At 40.2% G+C, this 24242-nt stretch overlaps 2 protein-coding genes and 2 non-coding genes across 8 annotated transcripts in view; all 4 read right to left on the bottom strand.

Moving 5' to 3' along the window:
- The window catches only part of LOC123514815 (protein bric-a-brac 1-like), a 44097-nt gene extending 24830 nt beyond the window's left edge, over positions 1 to 19267 (bottom strand). For 4 of the 5 annotated variants that reach the window (XM_045273030.1, XM_045273029.1, XM_045273032.1 and 1 more), the window contains exons 1-7: positions 19132 to 19267; positions 18794 to 18902; positions 16547 to 16633; positions 16215 to 16304; positions 15667 to 15768; positions 13319 to 14029; positions 12335 to 12523 (exon numbers count right to left, since the gene is read on the bottom strand). In XM_045273030.1, coding sequence (XP_045128965.1) covers positions 12335 to 12523; positions 13319 to 14029; positions 15667 to 15768; positions 16215 to 16304; positions 16547 to 16633; positions 18794 to 18820 — 1206 coding nt within the window. In that variant the 5' untranslated portion in view covers positions 18821 to 18902; positions 19132 to 19267. Of the gene's footprint in view, positions 1 to 1948; positions 3115 to 12334; positions 12524 to 13318; positions 14030 to 15666; positions 15769 to 16214; positions 16305 to 16546; positions 16634 to 18793; positions 18903 to 19131 lie in introns of those variants that run through there. The other variant, XM_045273031.1, reaches the window with a different exon arrangement.
- Positions 6573 to 6646, bottom strand: Trnav-uac. The gene has a single exon. It is a non-coding gene; the product is annotated as a tRNA-Val (tRNA).
- Positions 7296 to 7369, bottom strand: Trnav-uac. Its single transcript has one exon. It is a non-coding gene; the product is annotated as a tRNA-Val (tRNA).
- A 141-nt stretch (positions 19268 to 19408) lies between the features above and the next one.
- LOC123514817 (probable 60S ribosomal protein L37-A) lies at positions 19409 to 23635 on the bottom strand. Its single transcript, XM_045273034.1, has 4 exons — positions 23482 to 23635; positions 22136 to 22271; positions 20205 to 20289; positions 19409 to 19494 (listed from the first exon to the last, which is right to left on the bottom strand). Exons 1-4 carry the CDS (start codon positions 23482 to 23484, stop codon positions 19440 to 19442), a joined length of 279 nt encoding a protein of 92 aa, XP_045128969.1. The 5' UTR covers positions 23485 to 23635; the 3' UTR covers positions 19409 to 19439.
- Between the last annotated feature and the right edge of the window lie 607 nt (positions 23636 to 24242).

The following is a 24242-nucleotide window of genomic DNA, read 5'->3' as shown; positions in this document are numbered from 1 at the left end:
TTGTAATAGGTGGATTCTCTCCTAGCCTTGTTTGTGGCCACCTTGTATCCCTCAGACAGTGAGATTTTCTCATAGCATCCTCTGCATCACTTCCTTGTATTTTTCATTGGTCCATCTCCTTCCTGTAAGGTATGTTCTTTTCTTGCATCCAATATATCAGAGGTCTTCTTCCCTGGTTTTGTAATTTCCTCAGGAAAGTTTTTAGTAAGAGATAGAATTACTGATTTTATGAAGAATTTTAGGCATACTTGTTTTGCTGAGCAGTATTTATTGTATAGAATTTGAGCATTTGTCACTGATAACCCAGCAATCATTTCCAGAGCCAGCTTCTTGTACCACTTCCTTGATTTGTAGAGTGGCGAGTAGTAGGAACTGAGTTGATCAGCAGCATCAACACTTTTTTTTGCTTTATTGTACTCAATGACACATTCAGGTTTTACAATCTCTTCTCCTTTTCTGTTTTTCATTCCACTTGGAACTAAGTTATTACCTTACTCAGGTACTGTTGATAGTGTCAAGAAAATATCATCATATGCTACAGCTCATGCCTGGCACACTGGTGTACCAATACGAGATAGAAGGGAAAAAAAATTACTGGTCCGCGATTCGGTATATATTTGTACCATGGATTTTTACGTTCTATACTAGAGGCCGCGTTCTCACAATGATATATACCTCTTCTCTTTGCAAAAGTCCAATGGACACTGGCGTGGTTGGGTAATGAAGGTTATGCCCTGCGGGCGAGTGTGCTGAGTTGCCAAACGCGGTTAACGTGTTAAAACACAGATGATCACCAAGACTCACGTGAATTTTGGTCTGCCTTGATCTTGTCACTTATCTGCCAAGGTGATTCCTGTTTCACTATATGCCACATTGCACTATGGCTTAAACATTCAGTCATCATAATATGCATCTGCAATGGAAAGTAAGGCCAAGCTTGTCTCTTGAGTCTGGAGATACAGTAAAAGGTTTCAAGTCTGGCAAAAAAAGTGTTCTCAAGATGATACCATCAACCAGCCTCACTTCTCTTATGAACAACTATAAATTACTCTCAAAATTATGACTATTCCTGAAGTAATCTTGCTAGCTTTCATTGGTTTATACTTTCCTGTAATAATCTGAAGTAATCTTGCCTATGGTGTTTTTGCCATCCACGGCAACTCATGGCCTTCAAGTTTATTGCCCTACCTCAGAAATAATACAATTTTACAAAGCACATTAACCCCTTCAGTACCGTGATGCGTTTCCATATTCATTCTGCTTACTATTTCATGATTTTACACAGCTTCAGAAACTTACGATGGGATTGAAATAGTGAAGACTGTGGCCATTAATCTTCTCACCTCCATAGACCCTTCCTAATGTCAATAAAATGGTCTAATGGTACACAAAATTCAAGGTAAAAATGTGTCCCGGTACTGAAGGGGTTAACGCCAAAAAAAAAAAAAAAAATATATATATATATATATATATATATAGTATGAATTCAGACCAAATTAGCTGTTTTTTATTGAATAAAGGAGGCATGTGTTTATCAAGAATATGGGCTTAGGCATACTTATCAATAGCATGCAGAGGCCTACCAATGTAAAACTGACAAGTATGAGGATCAAAAGTGTTGACCAAAAAAAGTGCCAGGCAGGGCAGAGCACCCAGTCTGCCTCCTTAACTACACCATTGAATCTTAATGGCTTTCATATTTCCCTGTTAGGAAATAATTTACCTTCTTTATTTCTCCCTCTACTTTCTTCCTTGCTCACACCTCTTGGCATCCCTCTACTCTCTCCCTTGCTCACCCCTCAGCCTCCCTCTTCTCTCTCTTCCCTGTACACCCATACATACACACACTCACTCACACACACACACACACACACACACACACACACACACACACACACACACACACACACACACACACACACACACTTGGAAGAAAGATACTATCCCATACTATAGGCACTTTAATAAATAGAAATCAACCAGTATATGAATTAATAAATCTACCAAAACAGGAACCAATTATTCAAGTGTCACCACAGTGTTGGTTATTAAGGAGTGAAGCAGTGTCTGTCTGTTCGTGTGCAAGTCTCACTTAATACCCTAGACTGAAGGAAACCCACACTTGTAAAGAACACACGAAGGCAGTGGAAAATAAAGGAAAAGGCAGATTTCAAGACAAATAAAGACAGAAAGATGAAAGAGTAACGACATTCAACAAAGTATGCATACTAGTAAATATGATAATAATAATAATAATGATAAAATGCAACTCAATATAATAATAATAATATAATAATAACATGAAACAACATGTTCTCAACATATATAACTAATAACTCTGGTTACTCTCAACATTAGGATAAACATGACTATAAACAGTGATATACTCTATTATGTATGTGTGTGTGTGTGTGTGTGTGTGTGTGTGTGTGTGTGTGTGTGTGTGTGTGTGTGTGTGTGTGTAAACTTTCCAATAAAATCTCAAAATCTCATAATGCCCAATATTACATAGTTATCTATACAATATAATTTAACAGCTTCAACAAATAATTATTTATATATAAATATAAATGTAATTATATAGTTCCATTTTCTATCAACAATATAGAAAATACAGCAGATTCAACTAAAGCATGGTGGCTATTTAGGTAATGGTGGGTAGATAGGATATATCTAATACTTGTGTATCAACAAACACTCCTACATTTGTATATTGATCTGGAGTAAAGCAATGCTATGTCTGTGACTGTAACAAACACCATCCACTGGAGATCACTTGTCCAGGAAGTGTCTCCGGAAGTGCCTCTGGTAGTTGGACTGTTCATTAAAATTCCTATGGCATATATTACAAGTGTAAGGCTTTTCCCCCGTGTGAGTGCGAGTGTGGCGGTCAAGGCCCCAACGTGTGGGGAAAGACTTGTTGCAGTATATACACTCATACTTCCACTTGCGGCGGCCACTCTCCCCTCCCCCGTCACCAGCTCCCACGTCCCTGCTACCACGTACGACAGTATCTACTTCAACAGTACTACTTGTGCCGCTGGCAGGTCCCCCAAGGGCACCTCTGCGTATGTTCTCGCCCCCCCCACTGCCAGACGACCGCCTGCCCACGCTCTGAAAAGACACCAGAACTTGGGTCAGTGCAGCCGTCCAGTATGAGAGGGGCCACCTCATTTCCCTTCCCCCTTGGCAAAATCATCTCCCACAATAATGTTGGCAACAGCAGCACAGTTCATCAAATGCAAAGCTGAGGTCACAAGCCCATAATTTGCTGCACTCACTCCCACTATGTTGTTGTGTTCCCCTTAGTCTCCAATCCTCTGACCTGTCTGCAATACCATTACAAAGCTAGGCAAGTAACAACTCTAGGCAGGTCTGAGGACTTAAGATTAAGGGACAAGGCTGAGTATGGTATGCTACTTGATCATTCTTCAAATTAATACAGTTGCCTAAGGAAGTGGTATCATATTCTATCCCATATATTTCTGCTGATAAAAAAAATAAATAAATAAATAAAATAAAATCTGTTTACAATCTCTACCTACCACATTTCCATTTCATCTTGGTCCTTACAAATCCCTCAACAGTTCAATATCACAATCATTAACATCTATTTAATTAACATACATGAAATTCACTGTACTATGTGGCATCACTGCTTTGGAGGCAACTTTACTAGAATACACCACTCAGCTATATTAGTTTTGACAGATACACACTCTGATCAGTCCTGGTAGAAAGGCAGGGGTTCATCATGCTGCAATAGTTAACACAAGTCAACACACATAGCAGAGTGACCCATGCTCTTCCCTTGGTATCTGAGCTTAGGAGTCCTTACACACACACACACACACACACACACACACACACACACACACACACACACACACACACACACATATGTATACACCACTACACCGCGTAGTGTAGTGGTTAGCACGCTCGACTCACACTCAAGAGGGTCCGGGTTCGAATCCCAGAGGCGGAGAGGCAAATGGGCAAGCCTCTTAATGTGTAGCCCCTGTTCACCTAGCAGTAAATAGGTACGGGATGTAACTCGAGGGGTTGTGGCCTCGCTTTCCCGGTGTGTGGAGTGTGTTGTGGTCTCAGTCCTACCTGAAGATCAGTCTATGAGCTCTGAGCTCGCTCCGTAATGGGGAAGACTGGCTGGGTGACCAGCAGACGATCGAGGTGAATTACACATCCAAGAAGATGAGGGAGAGATAGTAGTAGTGATAGTGATGGTGGTAGTGGTTACAATAAGAGTTCATAGCAACCAATCTTTGTGTAGGACTGAGACCACTCAAATGCCGCACACTAGGTCAATGAGGTCACAATCCCTTGGCTTACATCCTGTACCTACTTAGTGGAGAATGAGCATGGCCCTAACGTTAAGAGGCTCACCCTTCTGTCTCACCACACCAGGACACAAACACAGCTTCTTGATTATGTGTGTGTGTGTGTGTGTGTATTTACCTAATTGTATTTACCTAATTGTAACATACGGGAAAAGAGCTATGCTCGTGTTGTCCCGTCTCCATATCTATTAATGTCCAGCTTTTTCTTAAAATCATGAATATTCCTTGCGTTGACCACTTCCACGTCTAAACTATTCCATGCTTCCACCCTTCTATGAGGGAAGCTATATTTTTCACATCTCTCCTATAAGTGGCCATTTTAGTTTTTTCCCATGCCCTCTCGACATTCTTTCATTCCACATACACAGATCTTCCCTATCCATTTTTCCATGCCAATCATCACTCTGTATATTGCTATCAGGTCTCCCCTTTCTCTTCTGTTTTCCAGGGTCGGAAGTTGCATTCTTTTCAGTCTGTCTTCATAAGTCAAATCTCTTAAGTCAGGCACCATTTTTGTTGCAGCCCTCTGTACTTTCTCTAGTTTCCTTATGTGTTTCTTTAAGTTCGAGCCCACTGTATTGTTGCATATTCAAGCCTCGGTCTTATCATTGCAGTAATTATTTTCTTCATCATTTCTTCATCTAAATATCTGACGCCACTCTTATGTTCCTCAATAAGTTCAATACTTCTCCAATTATTTTGTTTATATGTCTCTCTGGCGATAGGTCATTGGTAATTGTCACCCCAAGGTCTTTTTCTTCATGACTGGTTTTATGTCTTCATTTCCTATCTTGTACATACTCCTGATTCTTCTTTCACTCTTGCCAAACTCTATTTTCTTGCATTTTGTCGTGTTGAACTCCATTTGCCATGTACAGCTCCATTTCCATATTCTGTCCAAGTCTTCCTGGAGTAGTTCGCAATCTTTGTCACATCTCACTTTTCTTAACAATTTTGCATCGTCTGCAAATAGGCTCACATAACTGGACACCCCATCCACCATGTCATTTATGTAGACCGCGAACATTACTGGTGCCAACACTGATCCCTGTGGAACTCCACTCTCCACCAAGCCCCATTCTGATGGTCTGTCCTTAATTATTGTTCTCATTTCTCTTCCTACCAAAAGTCTTCCATCCATTTTAGTAAACTGCCATGCACTCCTCCTACCATTTCAAGTTTCCAGATCAGTCTCCGGTGTGGTACCTTATCAAAGGCCTTTTTTAAATCCAGATATATTCCATCAGCCCAACCATCTCTTTCCTGTATTACATCTATCACCCTCGAATAGTAACATATCAGGTTTGTCGTGCATGAACGCCCTTTTCTAAAACCAAATTGACACTCACAAAGTATGTCATTTTCTCCAAGAAGTCTGTCCATCTATTCTTCACCACCCTCTCACACATCTTAGCTACCACACTTGTAAGTGACACTGGTCTATAGTTCAATGGGTCTCTCTTGTTACCTGATTTATAGATTGGGACAATGTTAGCTCTTTTCCAGTCTTGGGGCACTACACCTTCCCTTAATGAGGCATCAATTACTTCACAAACTTTTTCTGCCAGTTGCTCCTGCATTCTCTTAAAATCCATCCTGATACCCCATCAGGTCCCACAGCTTTTCTCACTTCTAAACTCCCCATCATATTCTTGATCTCCTCCACAGTTACTTGAAACTCCTTCATAATCCCTTTCTGTTCCATTACCAGTGGTTTGTCAAAAGCAGTCTCCTTTGTGAATACCTTCCGAAAGCATCCATTCATAGCCTCTGCCATTTCCCTGGGATCTTCACTGCATACTCCATTTACTTCTAAACTTTCAATACTTTCTCTATTTTTGATGTTGTTGTTCACATGTCTGTAAAAAAGCCTTGGTTGGTCTTTACATTTATCAAGTGTGTGTGTGTGTGTGTGTGTGTGTGTGTGTGTGTGTGTGTGTGTGTGTGTGTGTGTGTGTGTGTGTGTGTGTGTGTGTGTGTGTGTGTGTGTGTGTGTGTGTGTTTCACTGTTTGATCTGCTGCAGTCTCTGACGAGACAGCCAGACGTTACCCTACGGAACGAGCTCAGAGCTCATTATTTCCGATCTTCGGATAGGCCTGAGACCAGGCACACCACACACCGGGACAACAAGGTCACAACTCCTCAATTTACATCCTGTACCTACTCACTGCTAGGTGAACAGGGCTACACGTGAGAGACACACCCAAATATCTCCACCCGGCTGGGGAATCGAACCCCGGTCCTCTGGCTTGTAAAGCCAGCGCTCTAACCACTGAGCTACCGGGTGTGTGTGTGTGTGTGTGTGTGTGTGTGTGTGTGTGTGTGTGTGTGTGTGTGTGTGTGTGTGTGTGTGTGTGTGTGTGTATTTACATAGTTGTAGTTTTGCAGGGCCTGGGCTTTACGCGTGTGGCCCGTCTCCATATCTACACTTATCCAGTTTTTCTTTAAAACTATGCACACTCGTTGCTGACACCACTTATTCACTCAAACTGTTCCAAGTCTTAACACATCTTTGCGGGAAACTATATTTTTTAACATCTCTCAGACATCTTGCCTTCCTCAGTTTTTTACTATGCGAGCTTGTGCTTTGAATGTCATATTCTTCTCTCAGAATCAGTTTCTCATTATCTCATTATGTGTGTGTATGTGTGTGTGTGTGTGTGTGTGTGTGTGTGTGTGTGTGTGTGTGTGTGTGTGTGTGTGTGTGTGTGTGTGTGTGTGTGATTCACTGTTTGATCTGCTGCAGTCTCTGATGAGACAGCCAGACGTTACCCTACGGAACGAGCTCAGAGCTCATTATTTCCAATCTTCGGATAGGCCTGAGACCAGGCACACACCACACACCGGGACAAGGTCACAACTCCTCGATTTACATCCCGTACCTACTCACTGCTAGGTGAACAGGGCTACGTGAAAGGAGACACACCCAAATATCTCCACCCGGCTGGGGAATCGAACCCCGGTCCTCTGGCTTGTAAAGCCAGCGCTCTAACCACTGAGCTACCGGGTGTGTGTGTGTGTGTGTGTGTGTGTGTGTGTGTGTGTGTGTGTGTGTGTGTGTGTGTGTGTGTGTGTGTGTGTGTGTGTATTTACATAGTTGTAGTTTTGCAGGGCCTGGGCTTTACGCTCGTGTGGCCCCGTCTCCATATCTACACTTATCCAGTTTTTCTTTAAAACTATGCACACTCGTTGCTGACACCACTTATTCACTCAAACTGTTCCAAGTCTTAACACATCTTTGCGGGAAACTATATTTTTTAACATCTCTCAGACATCTTGCCTTCCTCAGTTTTTTACTATGCGAGCTTGTGCTTTGAATGTCATATTCTTCTCTCAGAATCAGTTTCTCATTATCTCATTATGTGTGTGTATGTGTGTGTGTGTGTGTGTGTGTGTGTGTGTGTGTGTGTGTGTGTGTGTGTGTGTGTGTGTGTGTGTGTGTGTGTGATTCACTGTTTGATCTGCTGCAGTCTCTGATGAGACAGCCAGACGTTACTCTACGGAACGAGCTCAGAGCTCATTATTTCCAATCTTCGGATAGGCCTGAGACCAGGCACACACCACACACCGGGACAAGGTCACAACTCCTCGATTTACATCCCGTACCTACTCACTGCTAGGTGAACAGGGGCTACATGTGAAAGGAGACACACCCAAATATCTCCACCCGGCCGGGGAATCGAAGCCCAGTCCTCTGGGTTGTGAAGCCAGCGCTCTAACCACTGAGCTACCGGACCGTGTGTGTGTGTGTGTGTGTGTGTGTGCACGTGTGTGTGTCATTCACCTAGCTAGCCATTCCCCTGCAGAAAGAGATCAGACCTCATACAGACTAATCTTCAGATAGGACTAAGACCACAACACACCACATACACCACATAAGGACAGCCAGGCCAAAGCCACTTGATTTACATCCTGTACCTACTTGCTGCTGGGTGAACAGAGGCTACACGATACGATAGGAAAGCCAGTGGTCCTGATGAGCTACATGCCAGAGTACTTAGGGAGGGTGTAGACAGTATTTCTGAAGCACTTAAGTTAATCTTTGAAAGATCACTTAGGTTTGCTGAGATACCTCAGGACAGGAAGTTAGCTAATGTTACTCCAATATTCAAAAAAGGTAGGAAGGATGATGCGAATAATTATAGACCGATCAGTTTAACTAGTATAGTATGTAAGATACTAGAGAAAATCATTAAGGGTAGTATTTGGGAGCATTTAAATGAGAATAGATTAATTAGAGATACCCAACATGGCTTTAGATCAGGGAGGTCCTGTCTTACAAATTTGCTCGATATCTTAGAATATATTACCAAGGAGTTAGATGATGGAAATAGCATAGATGTTATATATCTAGATTTTAGCAAGGCGTTTGATAAGGTACCGCATAGGAGGCTAGTGTACAAATTGAGACTACATGGGATAGGGGGTAGGTTAGTTGATTGGATTAGTGAATGGCTTTCTGATAGGAAACAGAGAGTAGTATTAAATGGGGCAATGTCTGAGTGGAAGGAAGTGGTTAGTGGGTACCCCAAGGATCAGTGCTAGGACCTCTTCTTTTCTTGGTGTACATTAACGATTTAGATATAGGAATTAGTAGCAAAGTATCAAAGTTTGCAGATGATACTAAGATAGCATGTGCAGTACAGGGTGAAAAGGACAATTACAGAATACAACGAGACCTGGACAGGCTGATAGCATGGGCAGACAGGTGGCAGATGGAGTTTAATTCTGATAAGTGTCAGGTTATGCATTTAGGTAAAGACAACACAAACTTTAACTATGAGATGGAGGGATGTTGGCTAGAGGCAGTAGAGGAAGGAAAGGATTTAGGAGTAGTGATAGACAGGACTATGAAATTTTCAAAGCAATGTTTAGAAGCAAGAAATAGGGCAAATAGGATCCTGGGTTTTATAAATAGAAATGTTAGTTATAAAAGTAAGGAAGTGGTGCGTAGCTTATATAATTCCTATGTTAGGCCCCATTTAGAGTATTGCATACAGGCCTGGTCACCCCACTATAGGCAGGATATCAACATGTTAGAAGCAGTTCAGAGAAGAGCAACTAGGATGATACCAGCATTAAAGCGCCTGGAGTATAGAGATAGATTAAAGGAATTAAACATGTTTTCATTTGAGAGGAGATGTATAAGAGGGATATGATAGAGTTATTTAAAATGTTCTCAGATACAAACTACATAGATGTGAGATCTTTCTTTACCTTAGAGGAGGAAATAGGACTAGAAATCATGGCAGGAAGATTAGAAAGCAAGGCTGCAGGTTAGATATAAGAAAATATTTCTTTAGTCATAGAGTGGTAGACTTCTGGAATGCATTGCCAGAGACGGTTGTAAATAGCACTAGTTTGACAATGTTTAAAAACAGATTAGATAAGCACTTAAATTTATTAGATTTATAATTATGTATAGCACTGCATGATAGTTTTTATAAGAAATTTACTATAGTTAAATAAGACATGATCCCCATGTATGGGGACCACAAATTGTAGAGGATTTCGCTGCAGGACTTAGCCCTGTTAATGGGCCAAATATTTAGAATTAGTATATAATGTATTGTGTACTTTTAAGTGTATCTTTAAGTACTGATGACGAGGTCGCTGTGCGACAGATACAGGATAACCTAGATGGGCCCTGGTGGCCCTTTGTTATCCTATTATTTATGTTATGTTATGTTATGTTACACACATAAAGAGGCTCGCGCATTTGCTTTGCCATGCCCTATACTCTAACCCAGACTATTTCAGTTGTGAGCCAAGTGCACTACCACTGTACTACTGGATGTATTCTAAAATCCAAAAGAATCCCAAATTCAGAATGTTTCCAGTATCAATTCCTGTCCCTGTTCTTCCTCCTTACAGTCTGAACATTTTAAAAGAGTACCAAGACATCTCACAAACTAAACTGGCCAACTGCCTTTAATCTTTTCCTCTAGTTCCTTTTTTTGGGAATGGCATTATGAGCAATCCTTTTTCTACTATTTCTACCCTTAGCCAGACTTCTCAGAAAAAGAATGCAAAAATCCTAACAATCATTCTAGACTTTTCTCCATAGACTTTTAAATAGTTTGATAACCTACAAGACTAAAATATCTCTCTCTCTCTCTCTCTCTCTCTCTCTCTCTCTCTCTCTCTCTCTCCATGTTCCACAAATTAAAAAGTAATAACCATAGGAGTAAATGGGTTTTGAAAGTCAGCAAATTTCCAATACTACTGAATGTTTAGTTCTTTCCTTCCTGGTAATCTCAAAGAGATAAATAGAAATAAACTTCCATGAATGTTGTTTTTCCCTACAAGTGTTCTCAAGAAGGTACAGAAGAGACAACGAGTTACTTCCAGTATGAATGAAGGTGCAGTTTTATCCTCAAAATAGAAAAGTAGAAGGATGCAAAGAGATCTCAACTGTACGATGTTTCAAGAAGTTCCCTTTCTCCCTCCCTTGTACCTTCCATCTTCCCTCCCTTCCTCAGGCACTATGCAGTTTCCTTCCTCACCACAGACAATGCACAAGTCCCTCCATCAGCATTTTCAACACAGTACTCCCATGCATCCACACCCATAGCATGTATCCACTAAACTTGTGATACAAGTATTAAAAATCTACTTGGGAATGAAGTAAGAACTAGAATGACATGAATCATTTACACTGTTAGTCCATCATAGAACACCAAATCCCTTTGTTCACCAATGACTGGAAATCTCAATAGTGTTTTCTGTATATAGTAAAACAAGGCAAACAGTACTATTATACTGGCTAAAGAGAATGACTGTTGATCTATTTCCTCCATAACTTCAACAGAAAGTCAGGTTGGGACTTAATCAAGAGTCCATGCCAAATTAAAATGAAAATATGTTAAAATATTAATTCTATGGCCCAGTAATAGACAATATTGGAGTAACATGCCACACTCTTTTCAGTGTTTTACATTCTTCCCAAGTCATAAGCCATCTGCTCTGCTTGGTATGTATCACTTGCCAGGTGGTGCAAGGAGACACTCAGCAACAGATCAGAGGAATTGCAATGGACAGGTAATGCAGAACACAACAGTACAGGTGAGTGAGGCAGGTTGCTAATCTTTTGAACATGACTACAAGTTGAAGGAGTTCATGCAATAACAAAAAATCAATTGTTATGAAATGTGAGCCTTTTTAAGATGGACATGGGGACAATCTTCTCTTTGCAAGTTCTCTATTACTTTAGTGTCCCCACCTTAGCAGTGTCTGCATCTGGGAATAAGGTTCTTTCTTCCACTTGGGCGGCTAAGAATGGTGTGCAATAATCCTTGAAAATAATACATGTTTATGCATAAATTAAAACAATCATGCAAATACATTGTCTCTCAATACTAAGCCATTACTTCTATGAGGATTACTTTTTTTTTCCCATGAACGTATTCAGCCTTCTCTTAGAAAATGAAAATGGGCAGTAACTGTGACTGTTGATAATGGTGACTGTACCACTACTGGTTGTAATCTGAAGCACTTTATTCTCTCATCAAAAATTATCTTAAAGGGTTTTAAAGATAGTTAGGTTTTCAATGGTGTTCTTCCCAACTAATGCTGCACAATCATCAGTAATGTCAGGAAAAAACCCTTGAAAATCTCCTCAACATTTCCATCACAGCCTGCTAAAGGTAAATGAGGTGAGATTATCTTCATCAATGGGTAATGAAGTAGTATCTTGTTGAATTATATAATCAACCATGAAAACACACTTCAGAATCCTAATTACTTCAACTAGAGCCTGTTGAAAGTAATGTTTTTTTTTTTTTTTTTTTTTTGAGGTCTGGCCAAGCACAAGGAAATAATAAAAAAAAAGCTTATTGCCAAAAAGATTATTTAAAAGTGGAGGAGTACCACATGCTCTAAAGACCAAATGTCTGACAACAGAGTCATGGCTCGTATGGAGAAGCAATGCATGGATTAAAGTAAAACAACTCGTGCAAAAGGAATCAACACTCACTCTTGAGGAATCGTGGAGTTGTGAGGACTCAGCTATGTCGGAGTGGAGGGGGAGAGGCATGTTCATGGGGTCCCCCGCCGAGGCCACCACTCCCCCACTACTGCTCCCCCCTCCATCCTCATAGCTCTGATTGCTGCCTTCCCAGTTCTCCGTAGACACTCCTGCCGTCGCCGGTTCTAACTTTATAGTCTAGAAACAGACAATTTGCTAGGTAAAATATAGGTTTTAAATCTTTCAGTGCCATACAACACAATTGACAGCATAGACATCTACAAGAAAGATAAGGATTAAAAAGAAGAGAATTTGTAATTTGTGGTCAGTTTAATTATTAGAAGTGGCTTTAGAAAGTCAAGATGCCTCAGAGTGGTTACTTATGAAAGAGGTACCAAACATCAGAGAAAGGATTACACATGCAGAGGGACTATCATTTCCTTATGCTTCCTTCTCACAAACGAAACACATATATATACATTACATTTCCTTTGTTACTCTCTATCACAACTAGATACTACTTACTATTCAAAAAAATTTGCACAGTAAAACCAAATCAACCCTCCATGTGGCAATACCTGCATGACACTCATCCTTCATTATCTGACTTTCTATTCAGCACTCTTTTAGGAACTGGCACTAAAGTGGGCCTCTTCTTTATTTATCGTAATTTTGTTGTTCTTGGCCAGTGACCTTCTTGCATAAAAAGATACATATATATCTACCCATCTCCACCTATCATCCACATCCAAAAACCTATCTGATCTTGTTTCAACACCATATTTACCACTGAGACAACCTCTCCCCAAGCAACACTTGGCACACCAATACAGAAAACTCACCATTGAAAAGTCAGTGTGTAGTTGGGCCTGCATGAAACATATTTATCTATTTCCATCAATCATCCTCATCCATCAATTCATCTCGCTTCATCACCCAGGCACTCTCACCAAGCAACACTTAACACTCAACAAACCAACACAGTGGACTCACCATTGATGAGTCAGTGTGTGGTTGGGCCTGCACCCCTGATGGGCCTGGCACAGTTCCCTCATCACTGCTGTGGTATTGCTCTGTTTGTGGGTACACCTCACGTGGCAGCTGCTCCACCCGACTTGATGAGCTGACTTGGGCCGTCCCTGCGTAGATGGCCGTCCCTGAGACTGAGTAGAGGACGCCGTCAGACGTGGCGATGGGACAGTGGTGACTAGCATATGGCTGCGGCGCGTGAGAAGTTATCTCTGGCTGGTGTGGCGGCGGCTCATGTGACGGCACTAACACCACCTGCGGCGCAGGGTGTTCTCGCAGGCTTAGGTTCTCGCCCCGCAAGCTAAGGTTCTCCCCGCGGAGACTCAAGTTCTCACCATTCCCTGCTTCCACTGTCACAACCTCCTCTTGGTTTTCTCTAACACCAACATAACTACTTTGAACATTAAATTGCTCAGTTTTTTTCCGTTTGGCGACGGGACTAGATGGGGGGTATTTTGACACTTGGAGGTGCTGGTTCAGCCCCAACCCCACCCCCACCGCAATGGCTGTCGGCGGGGTGGACTGAGGAGGTAAGGTAGGATTCTGGGACCGGTTAGGAGAGCCTATTCTCTTGACCACCTTCTCTGCTGGTCTGTCAGGTTCAGCCAGACCTTTGATCTTGAGGTTCTCTGCTGTACTTATTAATGAAGCCAGCTCGGATTGAGACACGCTTACCTGGAACACATAACATTAGTGAGTACAATATACTTTCTCTAGCAATACTATACAATGTTCAATACAAATTTTACTATCCTTTTATTGCTACTATCTACAGATACATACAAAGTGATTCTCCCTATATATGAGAAGATATGCTTTTCTTTCCACAAGTACAACTTTTCTCTATACATGAGAGATGATGTTTAAACAGTACAGAAGTAATGAATCTTTCTTTCATATTACACGATTCCTTCACTAGTTCTTTATTTACAACTTATCACCCTCCAGTCCTCACACTTCTTTCATGCTGCTAATCACTGCTTACACCAGTGGTTCCCAAACTTTTCCTGAGCGAGTACCACTTGTAGGGCCTATACAGTCCCTGCATACCACCTGGTTTCATAAAGATTCAATTCCAGAAAATATAAATTTATTCATAAGTAGAACATGCAAATGAACAACAATGAAAACTGAATTTAATGCGAGTGATGCACCTGTTTCTTCTCCACTAGCTGATCGATGCCATTTTATTTTGTGTAAGGCAATAATAATTTTTCTGAGAAATGAATGGATTTAATCTAATTAAAAATTGCATATAATCCCAAAAGTGCTCATATACCACCAGGAAGGTATTTGTGTACCATGTGTACGTGTGTAATGGTATGCGCACCACAGGTTGAGAATCACTGGGCCTACATAAATCCTTCTCCATGATATCTTTTGACCTGTTATTTGTAATTAATTATCAGTCTTTTCCAGTCTTACAGCACAACTGTTATCAGATGATACACATTTCCTACCAGCTGAAGAAAAAAAAAAAAAAAAAAAAAAAAAACGATACATAAAAGATAAAGTTAGATTAGATTGAATTAGACTAGGGGTGGATGGATTAGGTTTGGTTCCACTAAGCTACATTACTTCGTTATATTTAATTATGTTTGGTTATACATACTAGCCTACATTACATAAGGAAATGACAGATTGAGATGAGTTATTGTAGGTTACATTAGATTAGGTTTCTTTACATTAAGCAGAGCTGGTGCTACTTAAATTTTTTATATTTTACAACTTTGCTGCCGCATCAAGTGCGAGTTTGGGACTTACAGCTTTGCATCTTTTTTCCTGGTGCTACTCCACTCAATTACAAAGGAAACAAAAATGTGCTTTTATAAAGCTTTTATAAAGCCTTTATAAAGCAAAGAAACACATTAGTGTTTGTTAAAGCACAGCTTAAACCAATGTCTACAGGTCATCCTTCTCCTCCTGGCCCATCTTTTTGTCCAGACATGGCAATTTCTAAAAAAAAAAAAAAAAAAAAAAAAAAAAAAAAACTCATCTTTGTTCCTGTTCAAATTTGCAGCACAAATCACAAAAAATTGGTGGTGCAAATTTGCTTAGTCCGACTTTAATAAAGCGTTTGCAACTTTCAACTCTTTGACTTTGAAATTCATAGTGCAGCAAAGTCACAACTTGTGCTGCAATGCCCAGCTCTGATATTAAACGCTAACAAAATTTAAATTAACTTAAATTATCTGAAACTTCTAAAATAACTGTAATAGCAGATGTGCTATGTAACAAAATAGTAAAGTAAACTTTCCTCAACAAATTATAATTCAACTTGACACATGCAGTGTCCACACAAGAAGTCTTACCTCTCCTTTATATATAAACTCTATCAGAGCTTCCAACTCTTGGCCTTTGACATCCTTTAGGAAGACAATTGGGTGCTTGCATGGATTAGTCTGGAAAAGTGTCTGGCCAAGAAAAAGAGTGAGTTAGGAAGAGAAGTCATACAAGTCAGGGTAGTGTGGTGCTTCCTGCTCAACAAACTTGAACTATCAAATTAAATGCTCTCAACTCTAATCAGGAATATTTCTCAATTTATTTCCAAATCACACGACATTTGATCATGGATGTTCCTCTCCACTGTATTTTCAAAATAGTACAATATTTGTATTCTTTATTACATATAATATAATATGCATACAAAAGTTTTGAAATATTTTATCAGTTACTTTACATAGTATGGCACTGTCTTGATTACATATTTTGCAGTAATCATCTATCTATCTATCAATATACATACATATATATATATATATATATATATATATATATATATATATATATATATATATATATATATATATACAGTATATGAGTATCTTTGTTATTGTCATGAGCAAGAGGTTCCACTCACCTGGAAATAAGGTGAACATGCCGAGAGGACAACTTTGTGTGCCGAGAAAGACTTTCCATCACAAGCCAGTGTAACGTCAACAAAAGCATCCTGCGGAGACCAGGATGTAAGACATTTCTCGTAGACTAGATAAAAAATTTTATCAACTACCAGAGTAATTTCTAGTTACAAGCCTGTTCCTTGAGCTATTAATTCTTTTGATTTTACATTTTGGCAGAAAACTTATCAACAGAGGATGAGAATACCTATAATGATCAGCAGAAAGCTTTACTTGTAGCCATCAACTTATCAGTTTTTGTAAGCAGCACAACACAACACAAAAACAAACTTACTTGTGTACGTAAGTAACTAAATACTTCAACAAAATTATTTTGGTGGTTGTTCCACTTAAGAAGAAACTGGTCCTGGTTCATCCTGCCCTGAAAAATGAACATAAAAATGTCATACACTACATATAGTCCCATAGTCTGTTCAGAAAGAGAATCTCAGCAAGACCTCTGTGTTTGGTTGACAGTCCAGCTCTCCACTGGCCCACAGAGTTTTAAAGAAACCCAATCTCCCTTAAAAAATAATTTGATATTTTCACTTAACCATAACAGATAAGTGAATTTTGATTACACCCATGCAAAAAGTAGTGTTAATTCAACTATATCACAATTTCAAACTTACTTAGATAGGGTAAGAAACAAAATAATTATGGCAACATAAGTTAAGAAATTTTCTCCCAAAGTTATTTGTCAAATATGATTATGTTTGTCTTCCTGGAAATGAAAACTTATAATGCAAAGACTATGATTGAAAAAATATCAATAGAAGTGATGAAAAATGTAATAGATGTGAAGAAAGGCTAAAATTTTGTTGTTTACTACATCTTAGAAAACCAAATGTTAAAAGGAAAAAAAAAATTATGAAAAAGCATGGAAATTTTGTTCCAGTTTTTTGTACCTCAAGATTATCTACTTTTTAAAATTGCATCTTCTCCCACAGTTATTAGCCAATTATAAAGATGTTTGCTTTGCTAGATAGAGAAACTTATGATGCAAAAAGCTGTGGTTGAGAAATACCAATAAGTGTGATTCAACGATTTCTATGAGTATTTAGCATGTTGCATTCCATTTCATAATATCATACAGGATAGCAGAGTATGGAGATGGGTCATTCCATTCCAAGAGATGTAAGGAAAAAAAAAAGACATATGGGAAAGAAGTAAGCATGTAAGGAAACCTAGATCACCAGTAGAGTGACCTTGACAGAACCTATACCGGTGATCAGATAGAAGGTTGTTAAGTGGTATATGTTTAAGAATCTTCCTGTTGAGGATAGTTTCATAAACACTTAGAGACAACAAATTAAAGAAACAGAATGGCAGTCTGAGGTATTAGAGTGGTCACTCTTTATAGGAACAGGCTGTGTCGGCAAACTTCCAGAAGTATAGGTAAAACATCATACATATAGGAAGATATGTTACTGTGAGGCTGTGTGGACTGAGTTGAAGGAAAGGTGTAAGAGATGAAGCAGAAAGATAAGACTCAATGAAGCCTATCATATGAAAGAAGGCAAAATAAGACTGTGCCTTTATTTCCTGTGCCATGCTCCTATTTTAAACATTAACATCATAAAGTAACTGATTTGAGGACAAAATGAATACTGATCCATGAGAAGTGTTCATGGTTGCAAGTGATCTTCTGACATTAATATATATAAGATGTACAGCATCTTAGATGTCACCTTAAATCATAACATTTTGAGATAACTTCTGAAGCCTTTATGCATGTGTTCATTAACATATTCATCAAACAGATTTATCATGAACACTAAACCAGAGCAAAAGTAGAGATAAGCTTCATAGCTACCAAAGAGCTATGATTACTCTTAATTAAGTAACTTGTTAAGAACTCACTACATGTAACATTTTATAACATTCATTCTTCAAAAAGAAAAAAAAAATCTTATATATGAGTCTCCTTTCAAAATATCAAATACTACCACTAGTGCTGACACAGACAGCATGTAAGTTGTGCTAAATCTACTTGTAAATACAACAACACAGCAGGATATTCTGACATATTCAAGACCTGCTATACTAACCCTCAAGCAGTGTCAGACTCTATCAGACATGCAGTGGTCACCCTTACTGAGATCTCAAAGGAAGGCAGATGAGGAAACACAAGGAATCAGAGAAGGTCCACATTATCTACATAAAACAATAACCAAAAGTCACCTTGCAGGCTTTTCATTGATGGTTTTAATGAGTTTTGTTAATTATGAGTACATTTTTTGTTGCACCTGTCACAAGGCAATCATTTTGTGCCAAGAGCTGAAAGTCATCAAGAGGTTTCTAAAATCTTTTTGCATCAATGACTTCTGAGACAGTGAAGGCCATCATTAAGATGAGAAATCAAGCCAAGAAGTATAAGGACAAGGTAAGGCTAATCAAGCTTTACACTATCAGATTGGAGGCAAGACTGGCGATGGCACTATGTGGCCTTGTCACGGCTCGTCCAGGCACCGCCGCCGGCAGGCTTCTCATTACAGGACAAAGGAAAGAGTAATCAGGGGAGGGCAGAACCTTCACTTACTTCCAGGATCTCCGGTAGGTGCTGCATGGTGGAGGGGAGGCCAGGCCGCCAGCAGGCCCGCGCGCCCTCCTCACACGGCCACGAGAGGTCAGGTCAGCAACGCGGCCTCCTGGACAAGACAGTTCAGTCAGATCAGTGCCTCGCCAGTGCCACGCAGGGCCTCGCACTACAGCCCTTCCCCCTCCTGCCGCCGCCGCTGCTGCACACAAGCTTACCACACAAACAAAAAGCCACAAGATAAACAAATCCACACAGCCGCCCATTCCTGCCGCGCCGCCCTCTGCTCGTTCCCGCCCGCCATGTCTGCTCGCGCCCTTGTCTTCGCCGCTCCTACTCACCTGCTGAAGTGTATTAGCCATTAATGGAGGATGACATCTCGGCATAAACACAGCCAGTGGTGGTGATCATTACTGCTGCCATCTATCAGCATCTAATCAAAACAATCGATTCCCACGTTTTCTGTGAAGGCTGCCCACAGAAAACCCTACGAGGGCTAACTGCACTATGTTCCATTGTTCTCTTCTCGGCCTTACCTCACCGCGGGACACGCTTAGTACAGCAGGAAAGCTGTGTGCTGCATCCCTACCACATGACCAAGGGAAAATTACAAAAAAAGGTTTTAATATTTCTTTATTGATAGCAACATTTACTGCGCGGTTGTCTTCTTCGGCTGGGGCTTTGTGCCTTCACGGAAGCCATTCCTGCCAGGGAAGAGAAAGGAATTACTACACCTGATACATTCATACCACCAAAATTTCACGCATAGAACTATATGTTCGATCTACTTTTAATAATTCACGCTCCTGTATATAAGGGTACGTGTTTCCCTTAGTCCTATTCCGCAGTGTATACATAACACACAGTACATAAACTAAGTACAAAAAATAATCTTATCCAAAAATGACAAGCAAGCAAGCAGGTAATGATAGCGCAGTCACCACCACCAAACGTGTTCCCGTCAGACAAAGACTACCGCTTTCCCCCCCGATCTCTAACCCCCGACCAGTTAACAGAAGCTATGGTGAGGAGACCTGGTGATTCCCTTGGCCACACCACCCAAAACATACTTAATCTGAGGGCAGGGGGCAAATTGGCTGTGAAGAGATATTTGGTAGGGACTGAGCTGGTGGTAGAGCACTCATGGAAAGAACAACTACTACTACTACTACTACTACTACTACTATTACAACACACCCTACCAATGAAGGAATAATATGAAAAATTATTCAGTCACATGAAAACAAACCATCAAAACAATTCTTGACATTGGTAGTCAGTTTGCCAACACAAGTGCCCCAAGCTGTCCCAGCCCACCATAGTAATCTTAAATTGGCTGATCTTCATATGTGATAAGATTCCCCTCTGAAGCACACTGCACAACCTGTCCTTGCTAGATATACCACACACTGACCTGAACCGCCGGTACACGACTTTCAGGTGACGCAGGCGACCAGTGCCAGTGGTCTTCCTGCGGATGGCCTTCACCGACCAGTTATCTGTAAATGACAAAAATACATATCATTCAGCATTATTTAAGCAAACAAAAGAAAAGACAAATAAAAAATATTGAAATTTTTTTGTTTTTACATTATTACACCCATGCAAAGTCATGGGCTCCAGTGTGTGTGTGTGTGTGTGTGTGTGTGTGTGTGTGTGTGTGTGTGTGTGTGTGTGTGTGTGTGTGTGTGTGTGTTTTTACATAAGAAGGAAGACCAGCCAAGGAAAAAAAAAAAAAAAGGGGGGGATAAAAAAGCCCAGTGGTGCCAGTCCCCAACATGTTAAATAGATCATAATTAGAAGGGGACTACAAGGATGGTAAAGGAGTCATTTTTTTCTAAGTTTTTTTTTTTTTTTATCAGACACCGACACCCACACCCACACCCACACACACATATATATATATATATATATATATATATATATATATATATATATATATATATATATATATATATATAGTATATATATAATGTCTCTTTTAAAGGCAGGCTGTGACTGCCCCCTTGTTGTGTGAGAAACAAAGGGAAATGTTCAATGAAGTCACAGCTGGCTTAAATGGGAAGTTCATAGCACCCCTTGAACTAGTGCTATTAGACCTCACTGGGAGTAATTATATATATATATATATATATATATATATATATATATATATATATATATATATATATATATATATATATATATATATATATATATATATATATATATATATATATATATATATATATATATATATATATATATATATATATATATATATATATATAGATAGATATTCAGACCACATTAGCCATTTTTATTGATTGAAAATTTAATGAAATCTTTTAAAAGGAAAAAATTTACAATTGCTGTCTCTTTTCGAGATGTGCATAAACAATTTGAAATAGTAAAGTGTCTGCACACCTGTACATAGAAAAAAAAATGTGATCCTAATTATCAACAGCACTCACAGGCCTAGCCTAATAATGCAAAACTGATGTCCATTGTATACTTATGTTAAATATACAAGAGCAAAAACGTCACTCCCAAAGTACGGTTCTGGCAGACCAGACATACCATACATCCCACCCTTAGGTAAGCCACATCATTAACCTTCCTTATCTGCTGCCCCCAAACACAACACACCCATGGCCACATTGCCTACCATACTACCACCACTTCCCCAAACAACATACCCATGGCCACATTGCCTACCACACTACTGCCACATCCCCAAACAACATACCCATGGCCACATTGCCTACCACACTACTGCCACATCCCCAAACAACATACCTATGGCCACATTGCCTATACTGCCACATTACCTATGGCCACATTGCCTACCACACTACTGCCACATCCCCAAACACAACACACCCATGGCCACATTCTCTACCACACTAATGCCACATCTCCAAACACAACACATCCATGGCCACATTCTCTACCACACTACTGCCACACCCCCAAACACAACACACCCATGGCCACATTCTCTACCACACTACTGCCACATCCCCAAACACAACACACCCATGGCCACATTCCCTGCCACAGTACTGCCACATCCCCAAACACAACATACCCATGGCCACATTCTCTACCACACTAATGCCACATCTCCAAACACAACACACCCACAGCCACATTCCCTACCACACTACTGCCACATCCCCAAACACAACACACCCATGGCCACATTCCCTACCACACTACTGCCACATCCCCAAACACAACACACCCACAGCCACATTCCCTACCACACTACTGCTGCATCCCCAGACACACTACTGCCATATTCACAAACACAACACACCCACAGCCACATCCCCAAACACACAAGAATCAAGCTACACTTACAGCGTCTGGTCTTCTTGCTTGGGTACCCACACTGGGCACATTTCTTCTTCTGGATGTGATAGGAAGAGCGGCCACAGCGCCGACACAGCGTGTGTGTCTTGTTGTGGCGCTTTCCAAATGACGAGGTACCCTTTGTCTGCAAGAGAAAGATTGTCACATAACCATATCAATCTCTGGTAAACTAGAACTCCCTGTCTGCTGCTGTATTTCCAACTTCCTATGATTTAACTTCATTTAAGAGGAGATTTCAAGATATTTATCCCTTCATTTTGGCTAAATCTTTCGGATCTGTAAGGGGACTGGCAACTAAGCGGGCCTTTTTTTTTTGTGATCCTTGGTCAGTTTTCCCTTTTCCATAAAAAAGTGTTATTCTAAATAATTCCTTCCTAAAATCAAGACAATATCTATCTAGAGGAGTTGTGCATTTTTAGTAAATATAATTAAATAACAGACACCAAATTACACTCACGTCAGGTTAAAATATTCAATAAATACCTGTCCACACCCTATTTTTTAATCCTAATCACTGATCATTCCATTCCGTCTGGAAACAAATAGATTATCAAAATATAACGAATATTCCCATCATTGAAATCAATAAATTCTGATATAATCCATTCTAGTTACATAGAAATAAAAAGAATACTAATGCTTTCTCTCTCTCTCTCTCTGGAGGGCGTTTCTACCAATGATTTATCATACTATCATAATCTTAAACGTCACTGCTTTGAGATCCATCTTAACCCACATTCAAGAGTCTAAAACAGCAATACTCACTCACACAGGGGAAAAAAACAGCCACCAATTCCTCTAACACAGGGAGTCAGTTAACTGAAAATTTCTTCTCAGCATAAACAAAATATTGTAAATGAATGACCACATTGATGATAAACAATCGTAATATGGCCCATCCTATATACCATTCACAAGCCAAAGAACTCTGAAACATTGACACAAGGGAATGCCACAGACCCGCTCCTCTTCAAGAGACGCGACATGCCGAACATTGCTTCACGTGGACCCCAAAACACATTCCTTCCCCACACACCAATCATTCATTCACTCCACCTGTACCTCTGAGGCTGCATAAAGGTGTACCGTCTAAGGTGCGGCTGTAAGGTACTAGTGCATGTCTGCTTCATCTCGTCACCACATGTCACCACCATCACCACGCGTACACCACAAACACCTCCTCCACACCTCCATGGGGCTGCTCCACTACACCAGCCACCCCGCCACGCACTCCACCCTTGTTCCTGTACCCGCTCATCCACTCTTTATGCATGGTGTGCCCCTCAGAGGCTAATATTTCGATAAGTTAGGCGAGGAGATCCACCACTACTTACCATGTTGTTTTCTGTGGCCGGAAAGAGTCTTGATATTCCCACAATGCTCAGCCTCACCTCACCTGGCGGGAACACTGGCTGCTTCAAACTTTCGGCAAGGATGGGATCTCTTTCTCGCTCTCTTACCTGGTTACTGCGGTTTTTTCGCCTGATTAGTCATTTTCAGCAACTTAATAAAGAAAATGTAATGTTATAGAAAAGAAAGATACTTAAGATATTATGGTAATTTCAAAATACGATGTTACAGTCAAACATTTACATTGGATGTTGAGGTTTTCTCGTCTCCTTAGCTATCTTTAGTGTCACAGTCAAACATTTCCATTGGATGTTGAGGTTTTCTCGTCTCCTTAGCTATCTTTAGTGTCCTACCACTACCAGGAGAGTACAGCTATGTAGACAAGAAGAGTACTTATGATGGTATAGTTCTCTCACTTAGTTTTTGACAAGAAAGACAGCCCGGATAGTGTAGCTACAGTTTTTTTTTTTTTTCACCTGGTTAATCGTTCTTAGAGAACGTACATGTAGTATTGTAGACAAGAATTTACTTCAGATATGTTTTTGTCACCTGTCTCGCCACCCGTGTCCCTTGCTCCCTACCAGGAATATACAATGGTGTAGACGAGAGATATCGGATACTATGAGCACAACACTGTGACAACAGTCAACCAAGTATAAAAGAGTGCAAGACTTAGTCACAGCGTTTTGGAAAGGAGACTGTATGGCTAAAACCCTCGGCAGGCATTTTTCACTCGTCATTGTTT

Source organism: Portunus trituberculatus, chromosome 38 (genome assembly GCF_017591435.1).
Source record: "Portunus trituberculatus isolate SZX2019 chromosome 38, ASM1759143v1, whole genome shotgun sequence".
In the NCBI taxonomy this organism is placed as follows: domain Eukaryota; kingdom Metazoa; phylum Arthropoda; class Malacostraca; order Decapoda; family Portunidae; genus Portunus; species Portunus trituberculatus.
Note: the sequence above shows the minus strand (reverse complement) of the source record. Positions and strands in the feature narration are given on the sequence as shown.